At 35.8% G+C, this 17,037-nt stretch overlaps 2 protein-coding genes across 4 annotated transcripts in view; both read right to left on the bottom strand.

Moving 5' to 3' along the window:
- LOC141561446 (uncharacterized) overlaps window positions 1–17,037 on the bottom strand; it is an 80,355-nt gene that overhangs the window by 44,798 nt on the left and 18,520 nt on the right. The window lies entirely within an intron of this gene.
- The window catches only part of ADGRG7 (adhesion G protein-coupled receptor G7), a 77,786-nt gene that overhangs the window by 57,424 nt on the left and 3,325 nt on the right, over window positions 1–17,037 (bottom strand). The window contains exon 1 of one of the 2 annotated variants that reach the window (XM_074301031.1): window positions 7,136–7,195. The exons of the other annotated variant lie outside the window; for it this stretch is intronic. Within the exon in view, the coding sequence (XP_074157132.1) occupies window positions 7,136–7,139 (4 nt within the window). The 5' untranslated portion in view covers window positions 7,140–7,195. Of the gene's footprint in view, window positions 1–7,135; window positions 7,196–17,037 lie in introns of those variants that run through there. 2 annotated transcript variants of the gene reach the window in all.

Here is a 17,037-nt window from a genome sequence, read left to right as displayed (position 1 = left end):
AATAGCTTACTCAGATTCTAGCACAACTATTTAAATGATGATGATACATTGCTTCAACTGCATAAAATCTCTGATGCTAACTCTGATATCCTAATGCTAGGGACAGAGAGACTCATGCAAAGGATTAGAAAAGATCTATAATTTCCATTAAATAGGAAATCTCCAAGCTGAAGAAGCCACTTAACACTAATACTATCAATGCCAATTAGCACTGTCAGTTTCTATTCTCAACTCCTTGTGCCCCACAGGCTAGCCTATTAAACCATAAATCATGCCCTCAAAGCTTTAGCCTCTACTTGCTCCCTCTCCTACACCCCTCACACTTTCCTCTCTGTGCTAAGTGGTGATGGTCTCACCTGACTCACTATTTCAAGCTGACCCCAATAATGCTTTACTTTTTTCTCTACTCCCTGGCCATCTTATAAGACAGCTTAATTGTTTACATTGCTATTGGGTACACCTCTTTCTCCCTTTCCATTCTGGAATTGTGATAGCAACTATGCAATTTTTCCCAAAAGGGGTATATCAATCTATTATTGCCTATGGCTCTGCCTACAGAGCTATTATGATGCTCCAGACAAAGCCCAAAGAAGAGAATGACACCTAAATATCTACCATTTTTTATAGCTCAGTCATTTATTTACAAGTCTTCATGACCCTATGTAGGGTTTTCTTGGTAAAGATACTAGAGGGATTTGTCATTTCCTTCTCTATCTCATTTTACAGATGAAGAAACTGAGGGAAACATGATTTAGTAACTTGCCCAAGATCTCAAGCTAGTAAATGTCTATTTGACATTTAGGAAGACTCATGATGTCTTCCTAAGACAGATCAGTCTTCCTAACTCCAGGTCCTGCACTCTATTCATTGCACCACCAAGTGTCCAAATATTTACCAACAAAGTCTCAAATGAAAGCACAACTAGGGCCCAAGTTCAAGTAGAATTCCACAAAGTGCAAGGCAGAAGCTTTTTTAAAAAAGAAAAAGAAAAAAAGCTTTTAATGAAATGAGCATTAGGGCAAACAATTAGAAACAAGGTAATAATTAAGGAATAAAGAATTGAATGTAGAAATAGTTGTTTGACACGTTGTCAATCTCTGCCTACCTACTAGATCATTTCATACTGTTTACAATATACTCATGCCTCCTCCCATCCTGAGAAAACCCCAGCTAATTATCTTTTATTTTTTTTTTATTTTTTTGTTAAACTCTTTGAAAAGACCGTTTATAATAGATGCCTTCACTTTCTCTCAACTCACTGTCTTCTTAGACTTTTGCCTTTCTACTAAAACTACTCTCTCCTAAATTAACAATGATCTGTTTGCTAAATCTAATGGCCTTTTCTCAATCCTCATTCTCCTTGATCTTTCCTTTGACACTTCTGATCACACTCTTCTGCCAGACACTCCTCTCTCTAAATTTCCAAAACACTTTCTTCTAGTTCTCCTTTTACCTATCTGACTGCTCCTTCTCTGTTTTCTTTGCTGAATCTCCTCCATATTACACTTTCTAACTATAGGTATGCTTTAGGGTTTTGTTCTGGGCTTTTTCTTCTTCCTCTATCCAACTTCATTTGGTGATCTCATCAACTTCTATTGATTTAATTAGTATTTCTATGCTAATAATTCTCAACTCTCAATTTTTTATTTCTATCTTCCCTAACCTCTCTGCTGAACTCTAGTCTTACATTTCCAAATCCCTTTTAGACATCTCAAATTGAATGTCCAATACACATCTTAAACTCATTATGTCCAAAACAGTATTCATTATCTTTCCCTCTAAAGCCTTCCTTATTAGAAGGCAACACCATCTTCCCAGTCTCTTAAGCTCACAATCTAGGAGTGATCTTGACTCCTCACTATCTCTTACTTTCTGTATCCAATCTTTTGCCAAGGCCTATCACTTCATCTTTGTAACAATTCTTAAATATTCCCCCTTTTCTCCTCCAATAATGTCACCTCTCTAATACAGGTCCTCACCAACTCATGTCTTGATTATTGCAGGTAGCAGGTTTATCTTCCTTAAGTCTTTTCTCACTCCACTTATCCTCCATCCAGTTATTAAAGTGATTTTCCTAAAGCAAATTCTGACTGTTAACCTCCCTACTCAATGAACTCCAGTAGTTTTCTATCGAAGCCAGGTTCAAAAACAAAATTCTCTGGTATTTAAACCCTTCCTAGCTCAATCCATTCCTCTCTTTTCAAAATTCTTAGACTTTAGTCCCCAATACATGTTCTTTCATCTACTGATTCTTTCATCATACTGGCTTACTAACTATATTCCATGACCAAGACTATCCATCTCTTGGCTCCAGGAAATTTTCTTTGTCTGTCCTCCATGTCTCTGCCCCCTCTCTCTGCTCTGACTACTGAACTCCTTGGCTTTCTTTAAGTCTCAACTCAAATCCCACTTTCTATAGGAAGTTTTCTTTATCCTCTCTTAATTCCAGTGCCTTTCCTCTGTTAATTATTTACTTATTCTGATACAGCTTTCATTGTCAATATTCATTTATAGGCTTTTAGGTTGTAAAACCTATTAGGTTGTAAAACCCTTGGAAACAAGGACTATCTTTTGTTTCCTTTTGTATCCCTAAAACTTAGTACAGTGCTTGGGATATAGTATATATTTAATAAATATTTATTGGATTAATTGATGAGTATAAAATAACAAACTCCCTAAAAATTAGAATGTTTAAATAGAAAACAATAACTCCATGAGAATACAAGAAATATTGTTTAAGCCAAAAGACTGAAAAAAAATCAAGGAAATGTCAGATATCTCATGGCAAAAACAATTGACCTAAAAAAACAGATCCAGGGGAGATAACTTAAAACTCATTAGATGATCTAAAAGCTATAAACAAAATTTTTAAAAGCTTAAACATATTTTAAGAAATAATTTTTTAAAACTGCTGTGATAAAGGAAAACCACTAAGAATATTAAGGCCAAAATCTAGAACTTCCAGGTCAAAACAAATAAATGAAACACTGCAAATAGCCACCCACAAAAAACCTTATAACCAAAAATAACTTATCCAGCAAAACCGAATTCAATTCCATGGGAAGAAATGGATTTTTAAAGAAATAGATGGCTTCTAGGCATTTCTGATAAAAAAGATCACTACTCCATAGAAACTTTGCCTTACAAACATAGTAGTCAAGAGAAACAAAAAAAAGATTCTATGATTCTGCTTATAACTTGAATATGTCATGGTGTATTCATCTTACTGGGAATTTCCCCAGAAGATATTACTGAACAGTCAACCAGCTTTAAGAAATTACTGAGAACTAAAACTTAGAAATGTATCACCCTCATGAATCATAAATCATTGTTAGAGAACAATGGATGGGCAGCTTCATACAAACAAAATTAATCAGCATAATTTTATGGCTGCCAGCTACCCAGTTACTCAAGGCATTCCTAACCACCCCTCAGACTTTTTGAAGACATTTCACACACTTGCACTTTATCTAAGCAAATGGGAAAGGTGTATTAAAAAACAATACAGAATACAGGGTGTTCAGAAATTAAGGCACATTTAAAAATTGGCACAGAATTACATATTTCCCACCTCCATGTTTTTATATAATTTTTGTTCCATGCCTAGAATGTACTCTTGCCTCAAGAAACTCAAGGAAACATCTAGATGAGTTTGTGCAAGGCTTCACTCTAAAAGGGGATTTTCCGAATTTCCATAATTGTCAGTGACCCTAAGTTAGTTTGTATTATTTTTGGTGCCTCTCCCACAATTATTTCATATTTTCTTAGTATACATTTTGTTATCTGCTTGAGTGCATGCTTTTCCCTGACAAATATTCTCTTTTTGATAAATGTTTGTTGAATAGATTGCTGTAGAGAAAGATATAAAATACTCATTCCTTCTCTACATAGGTGTTATTTTCCAACAGAATAAAAATTCCTTGAGAACAAGGACTATTTTGTTTTTATCTTTGTATCACTAGCACCTTGCACAATGTCTCACAAAAGTAGATATGTGTGTATTGTATACATATACATACATTTTGTATATGTGTATGTAGCATATATAATATATATAATTATTATGTATACTTTTATTGTTCAGTCGTTTCACTCATGTCCAACTCTTCATGACCCATTTGGTGTTTTCTTAGCAAAGATATTGGAGTGGTTCACTACTTCCTTCTCCATCTTATTTAAAGATAAGGAAATTGAAGCAAACAGGGTTAAGTGATTTGGCCATGGTCACACAGCTAGTTAATACCTTAGCCCAGATTTAAACTCAAGATGAGGTAGGTAGATAGGTAGGTAGGTATAGGTAGGTAGGTAGAAAAATAGATAGATGTAGAGGTCAGAATTTTGGAGAAGTATACTTGAAAAAAATATACTTGAAACAAGGTGTTAACTCAGTGGAATTGATGAAACAATGGTTATCTTGTTTACATATGCTTAATATTTAGCATGGTGATGTAATAGTTCTGAAGAGGAAACCCCAAAACTCTGAAAAATCCTTAAAGGAGAAAACTTCCTTGGACTCTGCCTCAGGGAGGGGGACTTCACCCTAAGCACAAACAGTTTCATCTTTGTTATCTGGCTCAGTCCTAAAACCCATTGAATTCAATTCAATTTCTAACTCTGGCTGAAACCCAGCCCTGAGCCAATCTGGGACTAGCCAAAACTCCCTATTATAAAAGAGCCAAGCTGGAGTCCTCTCTTTGCAGAGGTCCCAAACATGGCAGCTTTATGCCTGGCATGCCCGGAATCTCTGCCCACTAGAACCCTGGTTCTGGTGCCTTTTATCTCTATGTTCGACTTTACTAACTAGACTTTACTTCCAAACCCCATAATAAACCTCTTTTATTAATCTGTTTTCAGGTCTATAAATTCCTTTACAGAGAACTCTTGCACGGCCACTAGACCTCATTTAACTCTGTATCCTTGCACTGAATCCAAAGGGGTTGCAGGGGAGCTTTATTTGACTCCCTCTTCCCCAAACCTGCCACTAGACGTCAATTAAACCTAATTTCATTTAGGTACCCCACTTCTGAACCTCGTCAGTTCTACAGTTGATCTAATTGTAATAGGGTATTTAAACTGAGAACAAAGTCATCCACAGACTTCTATCTTTGACCTTCTTCATGGTGGCTCTCTTGCCTCCTGCACTATGGGGGAAGCTGGCAGACTCGCAGACTACTGGAAGAAACTAGGGACAGTCAATCAGACTGTGATTCAGACTGCTAGAAGAGACTGTGGAGCAGACTGGTTCAGACTGGGAGATTTAAGAAGACAATAAAGACTTTGGACTTTATACCTGACTATTCTCAAAGTGATTATTCTGCTGAGACCAAGGCTGGTCCCAAGGCCCTCCAGAAAGCTAGCCCAGACATTACAAATAGATAGATAGATAGATAGATAGATAGATAGATAGATAGATAGATAGATAGATATAGTTAGAATATATATGTGTATCTGTATACATATTGTTTATGTCCCATTAAAAAATAACAAAGCTTCTTAAAATCTGGATTGTGACCCCACATGGGGTCACGTAACTGAATTACGTCACCATGATAAATATTAAGCATATGTAAACAAGATAACCATTGTTTCATCAATTCCACTGAGTTAACGCCTTGTTTCAAGTATATTTTTTTCAAGTATACTTCTCCAAAATTCTGAACTCTACATCTATTTTTCTACCTATCTACCTATTCAGTTCATGGGGTCATGAAAAATTTGGCAAGAATGAAAGATTTAAATAAAATGTCCAAAAATTATTTCAGAATCAAACACATAATGAATCCAGGGTGTTTTCCGGTAGAGCTTGCTCGTGTTACATCATGAGACTTCACTGCAGCCTTGATTCTGAAAATAGACATACTATCCACACTTGTACTATGGAGGAATGGATGATGCCAGAAATACCTCGGCTTAGATTTGAAACAGGATTGTGTAAAAATTTCTCAGGTGAAAAGGGTCATAAGTTGAAAAAGTTTAAGAAGCCCTGGAATATAAGATTCTTGAAGGCAAGAGCTGTTCATTTTGTGTTTATGTCTCCAGCATCTAATAGAATACCTGACACATAGTAAGTACTTACTAGATGTTTGCTTTGTTGGAAACAACAACAACAAAAAATTCCAGCTCCTTGAGGGTATATATTATCTTTTTTTGCTTGTATTTATATTCCAAGCTCATAACATAGTTCTTGGCACACAATAAACACTTAATAAATGCATGTTGCCTTGTTGACATTATAGTGTAATTTGAAAAAATTCATCTTCCTGTTCAATAAACCAGAGAATGCCAAAGGTACATAGATTAACATAGTTCTTTTAAAAGAACATGATTTCCTAATAAGAAGATGAAAATGAGCTATCTTTGAAAATGTTTATTTTGTAAAGTTATGTAGCAACAATTGTCTGAAGGCTGAGAACCCACCACTCTAAATATAGAGATGCCCATTGTCTACTAATGGTGTTGAAGAATCATGACTTTTGTAAACCAACCTAGAATGGTAAATACTAGAGAAACTAGGGTTAGATAATAGAATTCCTTGAGGGCTGGGACTGTTTTTACCTGTAATGGGAACAATCTGGCAGTGACTGCTGGGGATCTAATTCTGACCAGCAGAATAGATCTCTTCATGTGAGAGAATGACAATGATACAAGGAGACTGAGAGGCCATTGCATTCTCTGACTTCTCTTCCCTCTTGCCTCCAATTTATTTCATTCCCAATCCACAAGCAACATCTGCACTAATTTGCAATTCCTTCAAGTGTGTTATGATTCACAGCTTTGGGGGCTTTCCAAAGAACCAACCTGCCCCGTCACACTTAGTCATGGTCCTTAACATTTATCCTTCTTTGTATTTTCAGCTTGGAACAATGTTTAATCTATGTTTTTGTTGTTGAGTCATTTTAGTTGTATCAACTCCTTGTGACCCCAGTTGGCTTTTTTTGTGACAAAGACACTGAGATGGTTTGCCATTTTCTTCTCCAGCTCATTTTACAGATGAGGAAACTGAGACAAACAGACTTAAGTGACTTGCCTAGGGTCACATAGTGTAGCATCTCTTAAATGCTACCCTAACCGTGTAGCTCCCCTTTGAGCTACTCTTAATGCCAGTCCATTGACGGCACTGCTAGGCCACACTTACCCATCTTCGGGCACCAACCCAGATAACATAGACACAGACCACCAGGAGGTAGGGATGAAGCAAAAGAGAACTTTATTCTTAGATAAGCACATATTTATGTATTGAGGATCTGGGGGAAGAGGGAAGTCCTCTAGGAACCTGGCATAATGGGATTGGCCCAAGAAGAGGGAGGGAGGCATGCTAGGCTATGAGAGCACGAAGGAGGGAGGTGTGGTACCTCTTGGTACCCCACCTCTTGGGGCTATGCCCCACCTCCACATAGGACTCGCCTATGCCTCTGTACCTCTCATCACTCAGGTCCTCCCACATGCCTTGAACTGCATTCCTTGCTTCTAGAGGCTCTTTAACTCTTACAACATAATAAGAGTCTGAGGCCATGTTTGAACTCAGGTCTCCCTGACTCTAGGCCTCGCATTCTAGGCACTGTGCCATCTAACCTGCCCTATTTGACACATAAAAGACCTATAATAAATGTTTGACTTGGCATTGTCACATTCATCCTTGAAGTAAAGAAGAGATATAGGAAACAAAAAATAAAATTTAGAGATCCAGATAGATGCTTTCCATAACTGGAAGTTCATCTGGGTTGGAAAAATAGTTAGAAGTCCTCATCCTTGTTTTTAAGAAACCTCTCAGTCCAACCCAGATTTTCTTCCAAAGTAACTCTCCTCACATTCAGAGTCACAACATTTATTATAGAAATTTTCCTCCTGCCTTTTATGGGAACTGTAACATATAAATATGATGCTAGAGAACATAAGAATGAGTTTTGAAAAGCAAGTATTATATGCAAGGGGAATAAGATAGAAGCAATCAAGGGTGACGCAGGCATGCCCATTACCACCATTATTATTCAATATTGTACTAGAAATGTTAGCTTTAGCAATAAGAGAAGAAAAAGAAATTGAAGAAATTAGAGTAAATAAGAGAAAAAAGCTATCACTGAAGAGTATATGATTTAGAGATTTAGCGAATCCTAGAGAATCAACTAAAACTACTAGAAACAATTAACAACTTTAATAAAGTTGCAGGATGTAAAATAAATCCACATAAATAATCAGCATCTTTTTTTGTTACCAACAAAGTCCAGAAACAAGAATTTTGAAAGAAAAATCCCATTTAAAATAGCTGTAAACAATATGAAATATTTGGGAATCTTGTGAAAAGTATTTTGTAATTGTGTTCAGATAGTTCCTGGCTTTGTTTTGGCAGGTAGATTTCCAAATACTATATGAATTATATATATATATATATATATATATATATATATATACACACAATTACAAAATACTTTTCACCCAAAGTTAGATCTAAATAATTGGAAGAATATCAATTGCTCATGGGTAGGCCAAGCAATGTAACAAAAATGACAATTCTACCTAAATTAATATATTTATTCAGTACAGTACCAATCAAACTGCCAAAAAATTACTTTATGAGCTGGAAAAAATAATAGCAAAATTCATCTGAAAAAACTAGAGGTCAAGGATATCAAGGGAAATAATGAAAAGAAAATGCAAAGAAAGGTGTACCAGACCTAAAACAATATTATAAAGTGGCAGTCATCAAAACTATTTGGGTATTAGCTAAGAAATATAGTAGTGGATCAGTAGAATAGATTAGGTACATGACATAATAATCAACAACAATAGTAATCTAATGTTTGATAAACCCAAAGGCTCCAGTTTCTAGGATAAGAACTCACTAGTTGATAAAATTCTTGAGAAAATTGGAAAATTGAAAAATAGTATGGAAGAAACTAGACACTGACCAACATGTAACACCAAGATAAGATTCAAAATAGGTTCATGATTTAGACATAAAGGGTGACATTATAAGCAAATTAGGACAACAATAGGTAGTCTGTCTGTCAGACCACCAATCTACCTGGAGAAGGGAAGAGGTTGTGGCCAAAGAAGAAGTAGAGAACATTATGAAATGCAAAATAATTTTAATTACATTAAAAAGGGTTTGCACAAAGAAAACAGTATAGCCAAGATTAGAAAGGGAAGCAGAAAGCTGAGAAGCAATTTTTATAGTTAGTGTTTCTGATAAAGGCCTCATTTCTAAAATATTTATAAAATAGACTCAAATTTATAAGAGTAAAAGTCATTCCCCAATTTGCTAATCAAAGAATATGAACAATTTTCAGATGAAGAAATTAAATCCGTTTCTAGTCATATAAAAATGCTCTAGATGGGGGGCAGCTAAGTGGCGCAGTGGATAGAGCGCCAGCCCTGAATTCAGGAGGACCTGAGTTCAAATCTGGTCTCAGACACTTAACACTTTCTAGCTGTGTGACCTTGGGCAAGTCTCTTAACCCCAGCCTCAGGCGGGGAAAATGCTTTAGATGATTATTAATTAGGTAAATGCAAATTAAGACAACTCTGAGGTACTACTTCATACACCTCAGATTGGCTAAAATGACAGGAAAAAATAGTAAAAATGTTGGAGGGGATGCAGGAAAACTGGGATACTTATGCATTGTTGGTGGAGTTGTGAAATGATCCAACTATTCTGGAGAGCAATCTTGAACTATGCCCCCAAAATTATAAAACTGTGCATTCCTTTTGATCCAGTAGTGTGTCTTCTGGGTCTCTATCCCAAAGAGATCATAAAATAGAGAAAAGAACCAACATGTACAAAAATATATGTAGCAGCCCTTTTTGTAGTGGCAAGGAACTAGAAAGTAAGTGGATGCCCATTAGTTGAGGAATGGCTGAATAAGCTATGGTATATTAATGTAATGGAATATTATTGCTCTATGAGAAATGATGAGCAGAATGATTTCAGAAAGGCCTCGAGAGACTTAAGAACTGATGCTGAGAGAAGCAAGCAGAACTAAGAACAGCATTATACACAGTAACCACAACATTATGTAATAATCAACTGTGATAGACTTGGCTCTTTTCAACAATATGGTAATTCAAGGCATTCCAATAGACTTGAGAAGGAAAATGCCATTGGTATCCAGAGAGAGAACTATGGAGGCTGAATGTAGATCAAAACACTGTATTTTCATCTTTTTGTTTGTTATTGATGTTGGCTTGGGTTTTTTTTTTTCTCATATATTTTTTTCCCTTTTGATCTGATTTTTCTTGCACAATTTGATGAATATGGAAATATGTTTAGAAGAATTACACATGTTTAACCTATATTGGATTGCTTGCTGTCTTGGAGAGAAAGGAGTGGGGATTGAAAGAAAAAAATCTAGAACACAAGGTTCTACAAGAATAAATGTTGAAAACTATCTTTGCAAGTATTTGGAAAAAATAAAATACTATTAATAAAAGAAAAAATTCCCCAAATGCTTTTCAGGAACAGGAAGGAACATCTGATGTCTACTCACAGGTTTAGGCTAGGAGATAAGGATTTAAATTCTGAACTCCAAAGGAAAATGTACATAGGGTCCCTCTTCTCACCGATTGTTTGCTCCAAATGTCTTGTATCTCCAACCTGGGTTCCCTAAGCAGTAAAGGAGCTAAATAGATCATATAGATCAAACAGCTCCATACCCATTCTTTGGCAGGAGTGGAATATATGTTTAAAGGTTATTTAAAAGTTTGGATATAATTCCACCAGGGAAGAATAAGGAAAAACTATAGGCCTTTTAAAGAGGGAGGAAGGGAAGTTACTTATACCACCCTCCCAACACACATCCATGTAAAGGTACAGTTACAAACATAAAGAATAGATAGACAGAGTTGGACATGGAGGCAAAACATATTTGCTCAAATCTTGCCTCTGTTCAGTTACTATCTATGTGTCTTGAACGAGTCACTAAATTTCTATAAGTTTCATTTTCTTCATTTGTACAATGGGGGAAATAGCCTCTTTTCTGCCTATCTCATAAAGTTTTTGTTACTGGGTTTTTCCTGAATTTCTGCCCAACTTTCCAGGACCCCATTTTGGGGCTTTTCTTGGCAAAGATACTAGAGGAGATTACCATTTCCTTTTCCAGCTCATTTTACAGATGAGGAAATTAAGGCAAACAAAGTTAAATTATTTGCCTAGGTTCACACAGCTAGTAAATGTCTGAGCCTTATTTAGACCTCCCAACTTCAGTCCCACTCAATCCATTGAAACACTGAGCTGCCCCATTTCATAAAGTAATGAGCTGCAATTTTCTTATGAACTTGAAATATTATGCAAATGAAAAATATTGATTAAAAGCATAGATTCCCTCCTTATCTTTTGTTATTCTTCCAAAATAATCATTTTTAATAAAATGAAAGAGACCAAGAGTCACTTCTCACTTTTTGAATTTTCATTTAAACCATAAAAATCATAATTTTAAAAGTAGAAGCAATCTTAAGGGGCTTCTACTCCAGTCTTCTAATTTTACAGAGAATAAGAGCTTCAGGGATTTGCCCAAAGTCACACAATTTGTAAATGGCAAGCTTGTGGCAATAGGCCTTTCCCCAAAACAATTCTCCAAACTCCTTTTTGACTTATGTATATGTGTATGTGTACATGTCAAATGTTCCTTGCTATATCTTGGTAGATGAGGATTATTTTTATCTGCCATTTCAATGACCAAAATCATCCTATTATATTTCTATAAACGCTAGATTTTTCTTATCTCATCTAATTGACTTGTGTAATGTATAGGCACATTATAACCATGCATGGAAAGAACACTCTGAGAAACCAGAGGTTGGAGAGTCTGCTGTCTATCGTTAATATTAACTTACTCCTTTTAAAGGTGTAGCAAAATAGAAATAACATTACCTCTTTCCATGATGGTTATGAACATCCAAATGCACAGCCCAAGAAGAATTGCAGTTATGAACATACAAATAATTCCCACCAGTAGTCTAAGGTTGCAGGTCCGAGAAGACATCTTGAAGACAGAGAACCTGGGGTGTTTTTTTCAAAATACTGTCTGATTCACTGCTTACTTTTCCTCATAAGCAGAGAGTTTAAACCTTGCAAATTCCTTTCTAAAATGCAAAGACTAAAAGATATAAATAAGGGGTGAGCAAGCTTCCCCAGAGTCTTCTTCAATTATATATCTATGCTGCCTCTTATAAACAATCTGGGGTCCTCATTTTACCAATATCCCCAAGTTTAATCAGAATACAAGAGCTAAGAAAAACTGAACCGATTTCAGTTTCTCACACCCTAACTGAAAAAGGAATTATGGATATGAATAATGAAGTAATGGGATTGGACTAGGCAAAGTGAGACCAGGGAGGGAACTTGGGGTCATAAATAAAGGGAGGGAACTATCAGGAGGCCAAAGGGGAAATTCAAAGTTTTAAAGAAAGTCTAAGGAGGAACTAGAAGGGAAAAAGGAAAAAAAAATCAGCATAAAAAAATAAAAGGCCAAATCAATTCTGTCTTGCTTTCTGGTCTTTTAAGTAAGATGAATTTAATTCAGACAGACTGGGAAATACAAAAGGTTATATACCTTTTTAGCATAAAAAGAAGGCAACTTGTTAATAAAAATCTAACCATTATAATCTTTGTTTCAGAGTCCGATTTCTGATAGCCCAAATGAATTCAATAGGGAAGAACTCACTCTAATAATAATCTGTATGGATTGTGTTGACCTTACTCAGAGTTTCCTAGGGTCATAAAAATCTGACTTCCCACCCTACCCACTCCCTAGTTTCTAACCCCAAAGAACACAAACAGGATGGTTATAACTAACCTGCATCCTGCATCCCATATCCCACATCCCCCACGCCCTCTCATGAGCTCTCTTTCCCTTCTCCCCAAGTTGTTCAGTTATGGTCTTAAAAAAAAAAAAAATGTCAAGAGTTAATAATTTTATGCAATAATCTGAGTTAATGTCTGAGGAATTTAACATATAACTCTGTGTTGTAAAATAATATCTGATATTTCTACAATGTTATAAAGTTAAAAGAATACTTTACATATTGTTTCACATAGTTTTAACCCTGGTATTGAATTTAAACAATGATTAAGGTGTAACCTAACACCTTAAAAGTCTTAAAGTCAGGGCATTGAAAATGTGAAACTCTTTCTCATAGAGAGAAGTGAGGATGTGTTATTTTTGAAGTCTTGAATCATTAAGATCGAATGTCTTTTTTAAAGGCTATAGTCTTTGAACAATGGTCAATAAAGTGATAATGCAACTGAGTTCCCGGAAACAATCGGTTTCAATTATGCTTCATAGCCTGGGTTTTGAAAAAGCTTCCCAGGCTGGTGGTCTCCAAACATTTTTAGATTTTTGTATCCCATCAATTTAAAAAAAAAATTTAGGGCATAGTCCCAATGGGTAGATATTTACTTATTTATTAATTATTTATATTACGACTATACTAACAATTATGGACATTATAAAACAAAATTAAAAATTAAACAAAGGGGCAGATAAAGATGATGCAATATCTGATAGAGAGTTCAGCAGAGAACCACTAGAATTTATTTAGTAGGTAACATGTTCAGACCTGCACTTTAGGAAAACCACTTTGCCAGTTGTGTTAAGGATGGATTGGAGAGGAGGGAGATGCTAGGGATAGATAGGGGGACCAAATAGAAGTCTCTTGCAATAATCAGGGTCAGACAATGGTGGAAGTGGTGGCACCTAGAGTCAGAAGGTCACAGAAAGACAGGATAACAGATCTAGACCTGGAAACAACCTTTTCATTTAATAGGGAGAGCTGCTATTCAAAGTGAGGTCTTCTGAGTTTTCATTCATTTCATGATGACCTGTCTCTCATTATAGTAGGAGAAAAAGTGATGAATTTGTAGTAACAGGTCCTGGGTTAAGATTTTACTACTTGTATGATCTAGGATAAGTCACAACTTCTCTGAACCTCAGTTTTATTATCTATGAAATAGAAGGGATAAACTAGGTATCTCTCAAGTCCTTTCAGCTCTAATTGTGCAATCAAACTTTCCTTTTGGGAAAGTGATCAGGACCTGATTCAATCTTCACCTAATGGTTGAGGTTTAGTGGATTTGTAGACCTTTGGTCCTTTAATATCTAGTTGCCACTGACCTAAAGTCAGAGGAAATAAGAAACTGGAGGGATTGTCAGGATGTTTGTTTATTGTGGTTCAGTCATTTCAGTTGTGTTCAACTCTTTATATCCCACTTTGGGGTTTTCCTGGAGTGGTTTGCCATTTCTTCCTCCAATTTCATTTTATAGATAAAGAAACTGAGGCAAACAAGGTTAAGTGACTTAACCAGGGTCACATAGCTGTCTGAGGCCAGATTAAACTTATAAAAATGAATCTTTCTGACTCTAGGTCCAGCATTCTATCCACGGGGCCACTTAGCTATTTATTATATGGAGATAATTCAACTGTAGCCAGAGAAAAGGCCTACAATTATTGATCAAGGGATAGTAAAAAATGAGTCTCCTCTAATATAGCATTTGAAACCTAATGATGCTGTCACTGTTGACCTGAGGAAAGGGCCAAGATCTCCCACTGTATCGAGGGTCATCTCCAGTTCTCTTGTTCTATATCTTGCCACTGAACCCAAATGGCTCTGAGGAGAAAGTGAAGCTGGTGATTTTGCACAAAACGTCCCTCACGTAAATCCAATTCATTTCCATGCCATGGCATTACCTCCTTGATGTCATAATTTCTTCAAGAACAAAAGCCAAATAACAACTGTTACACTAGACTGGTCATTAGTAGTGATGTCATCACCTCTATGTAAGGGTGAAGCTAAAAAATTAATGATCTGTTACAATATGGAGATGGCCTAGCTGTTTTCAGATAAATTAGGAGTAATTGCACAGCTGTGGCTAGATATTTCAGCAATGCAGGGGAAGCGGATTGCATAGGTATGGTTCTATAGCAAGGATGAGGCTATAAATGGATAATTCAGACCTGGTGGATAAGGAAAGATATTTGCTTAATCTTAGACACATACTCTTGTCCTCACTCTCTGATATAATCTGGATGTGATATCAGAACTAATCTGCCCTAGTAACAAAAGTTTTGGGACCAAGACTGCAGCTACCCTTGTGCAATGGCAAGCCACTAGCCCCAGAGACCCCAGTGCAGAAAGCTAAGGACTGAACCCTTGACCTTAGTGCAAAAAGCATCATACAGTGCCTCCTTGCCTCAGGAGCAGAAATGAACTTTTTAAAATGAGAAAAAAAAAAATAAGAAAGATCTTTGACCACAGAGAGGTACTATGGCAACAGGGAAGATCAAAATACAAACTCAGGACAAAAGTGTCAAAATGCTTACATGCAAAGGCTTAAAGGGGAATGTGAATTTATATCAAGTCTAGAAAGTCCTCTTGGAAGAGCTCATAAAGGTTTTAAAAATCAAGTAAGAATGTTAAATGAAAAATTGAGTAAAGAAGTGAAAATTATACAAGAGAATTAAGGAAAAAGTCAATAGTTGGGAAAAGGAAAACAAAAACTGATTAAAGAAATTAACTCCTTAAAACATAGAATTGGCCAAATGTAAAAAGAGGTATAAAAATTAACTGAAGAAAATAATACTTTAAAAATTAAAATTGAGTAAGTAGAAGCTAATGACTTCAAGTAACAATTTTAAAAAATTCAAAAGAATTAGAAAAATTGGAGAAAATGAAAAAAAAGGCTGACCTGGAAAATTTAAATTTAAGAACTAATGGACTACCTGAAAGGAGGATTAAAAAAACACAGCAGCCTGGACATCAGCTTTCAGGAAATTCTCAAGGAAAACTACCTTGATATAGAACCAATGGCTAAAATAATCATTGAAAGAATTCACTGATAACCTCCTTAAAGAGATCCCAAAAGCATAAAGTGCTAAGTGTCTGAGACCAGCTTTGAATTCAAATCCTCCTGACTTCAGGGCAGTCCATCCACTGCACCACCTAGCTGCCCTTCCAAAGAATATTGTAGCCAATTCCAGAACAGCAAGATCAAAGAGAAAACGTTGAAAGCAACCAGGAAAAAACAATTCAAATATCAAGGAGCCACAGTCAGTATTCCACAGAACCTAGCAGCTTCTACAATAAAAGATTGGAGGGCTTGGTATAGGATATTCTGGAATGCAAAAGAGCTTGGATTACAGCCAATAATCAATAACTCAGCAAAATTGAGGATAATCTTTAGATGGACATTTAGATGAACATTCACTGAAACAGGAGATGTTCAAATTTTCCTGAGGAAAAGACCACAGCTGAACAGAAAATTAGATTGTTAAATATAACATTCAAGAGTAGCATAAAAAAGTAAGCAGAAAAGGAAAAAGAAACACATAGTATTCATTAAGGTTTAACTGTTTATACTCCTAAATGGGAAGATGATACTTGTAACTCTTAAGAAATGTATCTCCGTTAGGGCAGTTAGAAGAAATGTATTTAGAGGGTGCTGGTATAAACTGGCTTTGATGTGATGATTAAAAATAAATAAATAAATAGAGTGAAAAAAGGATTATGCTGGGAGAAGAGGAAAGGGGGAGGAAGAATGGGGTAAATTATATCACATTAAGAGGCACAAAAGATTTGTTACAGAAGAAAGAAAGAAAGAAAGAAAGAAAGAAAAGAAAGAAAGAAAGAAAGAAAGAAAGAAAGAAAGAAAGAAAGAAAGAAAGAAAGAAAGAAAGGAAGGAAGGAAGGAAGGAAGGAAGGAAGGAAGGAAGGAAGGAAGGAAGGAAGGAAGGAAGGAAGGAAGGAAGAAAGGAAGAAAGGAAGAAAGGAAGAAAGAAAGAAAGGAAGAAAGAAAGGAAGAAAGAAAGAAAGAAAGAAAGAAAGAAAGAAAGAAAGAAAGAAAGAAAGAAAGAAAGAAAGAAAGAAAGAAAGAAAGAAAGAAAGAAAGAAAGAAAGAAAGAAAGAAAGAAAGAAAGAAAGAAAGAAAGAAAGAAAGAAAGAAAGAAAGAAAGAAAGAAAGAAAGAGAGGGAGGGAGGGAGGAGGGGGTGAATATTGTTTGAGCCTTACTCATTAGATTTGGTTCAAAGAGAGAATAATATATCAT

Source organism: Sminthopsis crassicaudata, chromosome 3 (assembly GCF_048593235.1).
Source record: "Sminthopsis crassicaudata isolate SCR6 chromosome 3, ASM4859323v1, whole genome shotgun sequence".
Taxonomy (NCBI): Eukaryota; Metazoa; Chordata; class Mammalia; order Dasyuromorphia; family Dasyuridae; genus Sminthopsis; species Sminthopsis crassicaudata.
Note: the sequence above shows the minus strand (reverse complement) of the source record. Positions and strands in the feature narration are given on the sequence as shown.